General features: G+C 34.1%; 1 protein-coding gene across 1 annotated transcript; it reads left to right on the top strand.

Moving 5' to 3' along the window:
• The first annotated feature begins 2,952 nt into the window (after positions 1-2,952).
• On the top strand, positions 2,953-3,270 carry LOC139515082 (uncharacterized). The gene has a single exon (XM_071304642.1). The coding sequence runs from the start codon at positions 2,953-2,955 to the stop codon at positions 3,268-3,270; it is 318 nt and encodes a 105-aa protein (XP_071160743.1).
• The last annotated feature ends 628 nt before the right edge of the window (positions 3,271-3,898 follow it).

The raw sequence follows: 3,898 nt of genomic DNA, 5'->3' as shown, positions 1-3,898 counted from the left end.
GATGATGCATGCATATAACATAAAAAAATGACATAACTCAAGAACGACAAAAGTAACGCTACTCAAATTTGTACTTGATCTGAGTTTTGTTATTATAAGCATTATGTATAAGTTTTATAACATTTGGTTGATGCAAAGTTAAGTAAAAGAACGGAAAGGAAAGTTCAGCGATTGTGTTATTTGTGAAGGGGCATAACTCTTGAACGGGAAAAGACGACGCCTCCAATATCTTTACTAGATCTGTGTATTTTGGTAATAAGCATCGTGTATAAAATGCATAATGTTTATTTGAGGCAAACCAAATTGGGAGAATAGACACAAACGTTCAGCAATTTTTGAATTTGTAAAGGGGCAAAATAATGGAATAGAAAAGAAGGTAACGCCACCGAAATTCAAACTTGATCATCTCTGTGTTGTGGTAATAAGTATGTTGCATAATATGTGGTTAAGGCAAACTAAAGTTAGATAACAGAAACCATTTTTGGGAAGTACGGACTTACACACGGACAAAGGTAAAACTTAATGGCACCTATACAATAGCGGGGCATAAACATATTCAGTTCCAAAACACAAGCACCTGTGATTGGACGGAATTCATATACATATATATATAAAACTTAAAAGGGCTAAATTTGTGAGCCTGTTCAAAGTAGGGAACCAAGTCAGTAATTGGCCTATGTCATACCTAAAGATTTTGATTATTTTAGTTGATATATAGTATTACCACCTTCTTATTGTCGCATATTGAAGCTGTTTTTCACACAGACTTAATAATTTTCTGACCTTATCAAAACCTGTTTCTTTAAATGTATCTTTACCTGCATGAGCGATTTTCCACTTATTGTGTAATTTACCAGAATGAAAGAGATACACACGTATCTAATATTCATAACAAAATATCAAAGAGTCATATCAATTATACCAACAAGAGTGCTGCCGTTGAAATTTATTTGGACTTATTTGTAGATCTTGTCTTGCTTAGTGCGCTAATATTTCATTTTTTGGGAAGGGATAAGATTCAATTTGCAAAAAATAGCAGTATAGGTGTTTTGAGTAAAAAAAAGCAGGATCAACAAGTTGCCACAAAAAGGCAGGATGAAAATTTCAGTAAAAAAAATTCAGTAAAACAGGCATGATCGAGATTGAAAAACAAAAAGCAGGACAGAGATTACGAATAAAAAATATGCAGGAACAAAATTTTTCGTACCCCTTAAAATCAAATGGTATTTTCCGTAAAAAAATGTATCTGTTTCTATCATAGTTTTTAAAGTAATTGACAAACAATAAAAGTATTGATAAATTATGACATTGAAGGGCAGTAACTCCTATCAAAAGTTAACTGACAGTTTTGATGTAAATGGACAAGTGGTATATCTTAACATTCTCAATATTTCTACCCTTGTAAGATTTTGTCTTTCCATATTGGTTTTTAAGATAATAGACAAAACTTATTGTGGCCAAGTTTGGTTGATATTTACCCGATATTTTAAGGGAAGAATATTTTTGATAAAGTACATGGGCGACACCATGCAATTAGTGTCACAAATTTGGAAATTATTGATTTGAAAGAATTTATATGACACTTATAGGAATTAATAATAGTTAAAACAATCATCTTAATCACACACCTCTTCATATAGACTGTCCTTATGCAAATTGAAATATAAGCTCCGCCCGATCAGTCGAAATAACGTTGGTAACATGTAGAACCAGAGGTATATTTGTCATTACATATCCAGACAAAAGTATTCCATTTATAAAATTGAGAAAGGAAATGGTGAATATGTCAAAGCGACAACCACCCGACCATATAGCAAACAACAGCCGAAGGCAACCAATGGGTCTTCAATGTAGCGAGAATTCCCGCACCCGTAGGTGTCCTTCAGCTGGCCCCTAAAATATGCATAATAGTACAGTGATTATGGACGTCATACTAAACTCCGAATTATACACAAGAAACTAAAATTTAAAATCATACAAGACTAACAAAGGCCAGAGGCTCCTGACTTGGGACAGGCGCAAAATTGCGGCGGGGTTAAACATGTTTATGAGATCTCAACCCTCCCCCTATACCTCTAGCCAATGTAGAAAAGTAAAACAATAACAATACGCACATTAAAATTCAGTTCAAGAGAAGTCCGAGTCTGATGTCAAAAGATGTAACAAAAGAAAATAAATAAAATGACAATAATACATAAATAACAACAGACTACTAGCAGTTAACTGACATGCCAGCTCCAGACCTCAATTAAACTGATTGAAAGATTATGTCTTCATCATATGAATATCAGGTACAATCCCTCCCGTTAGGGGTTTAGTATCATACTATCATAAAATATATGAGAAGAACATAACCCGTGTCATGCCAACAACTGTTTTTTTTAGAAATAAATGTGTTTAGTTCAAATGCAAAGACCCTATCAGTGAATCAATGTTAAAGCCAAAATATGCAATCTTTAATGACCTGACAACAGTATCGTAACTATATCCCCTTTTAATAAGTCTATTTAAAGGTTTTGTTAGTTTCTGAGGAGAATACTGACATTTTTGTGCTTTATAAAGAATATTTACACATTAACTACAATCCCCTTCCCTTTCCTGAATGTGACATACTGAATTAGACTACTTACCGGATTTGTTATCACATAAGCAACACGATGGGTGCCACATGTGGAGCAGGATCTGCTTACCCTTTCGAAGCACCTGAGAACACCCCTAGTTTTTGGTGTTGTTTATTCTTTAGTTTTCTATGTTGTCTCATGTGTACTGTTGTTTGTTTTTTTTCTTCATTTTTGAGCCATGGCGTTGTCAGTTTATTTTCGATTGATGAGCTTGACTGTCCCTCTGGTATCTTTCGTCCCTCTTCTATAGTAATACACTGTTTTATGTATAACTGAATTATTCATTTCTGATATTTTTTTCTCACTTTATTTCAGATTTAAAGAAACAGTAATGGCCTCATCAGTCAAGCACTTTTGTACAATTTGTGAATATGATGGAATCTCAAATACAGCAGTCATATGGTGTACAGAATGTGAAGTTTTCTTTTGTGGAGACTGTGAAAAAACTCACAGCAAGTCTGGACTGTCTAAACATCATAAAACCATGTCAGCTGACAATTACAAAAAGTTACCTACATTCATGCAACAAATTAGTAGTCAGTGCAGAGACCACAATACGATGATTGGATTTTACTGTTCTTTCCATGCCTGTCCATGCTATGTAGAGTGTGTCACTGATAAACATAAAAAATACCAAGACATTGTCTGATACCCTACAGCAAGTAAAATCATCTGCTTCTGTTCAACTTTTTGAAAAAGATTTGAAAAATGTAAAGGAAAACTTTACAGCCATTATGTACCTGAAAGCCAGAATCAGCACCATCAATATTCAGAAAACCAAAGCCGATAAGGAAATCAGTTATATGAGGAAGTCGATCAATGATTACTTAAACAAATTAGAGCAAAACATACTTAATGACTTAGAGTCTAAACATTCAAAACTGAGAGCAAACATGGCCACTATCCTGCAACAAATGGAACAGGGATCCAGTCAGATAGACCAAATGCAGAGTCAGTTTACCAATCTGGTACAACATGCAACAGAGCTACAGATGTATATTTGTCTTAAGGAAATTGAGAAAACTGCAAAATATATAGGAGATTTAGAGAGTGCAGAAAACTTCACTGACAAGAACATAGAGATCAACATTTCATCTGCTCTTCAATCATTTTTACAAGATGTGAAATCATTTGGAGATATTAATATCAATACCACATCTTCTACACTTCGACTAAAGACCGGCAGAAAGAATTAAGCCCTTCACTTGGTTCCAGAAGTTCCTTGAATTGAACAAATAAAGCCATCTTTGTTGACAAGACTAACAAGTCCAAAAGAT

Source organism: Mytilus edulis, chromosome 3 (assembly GCF_963676685.1).
Source record: "Mytilus edulis chromosome 3, xbMytEdul2.2, whole genome shotgun sequence".
NCBI classification, from domain to species: domain Eukaryota; kingdom Metazoa; phylum Mollusca; class Bivalvia; order Mytilida; family Mytilidae; genus Mytilus; species Mytilus edulis.
This window is presented reverse-complemented; position numbering and strand designations above follow the sequence as displayed.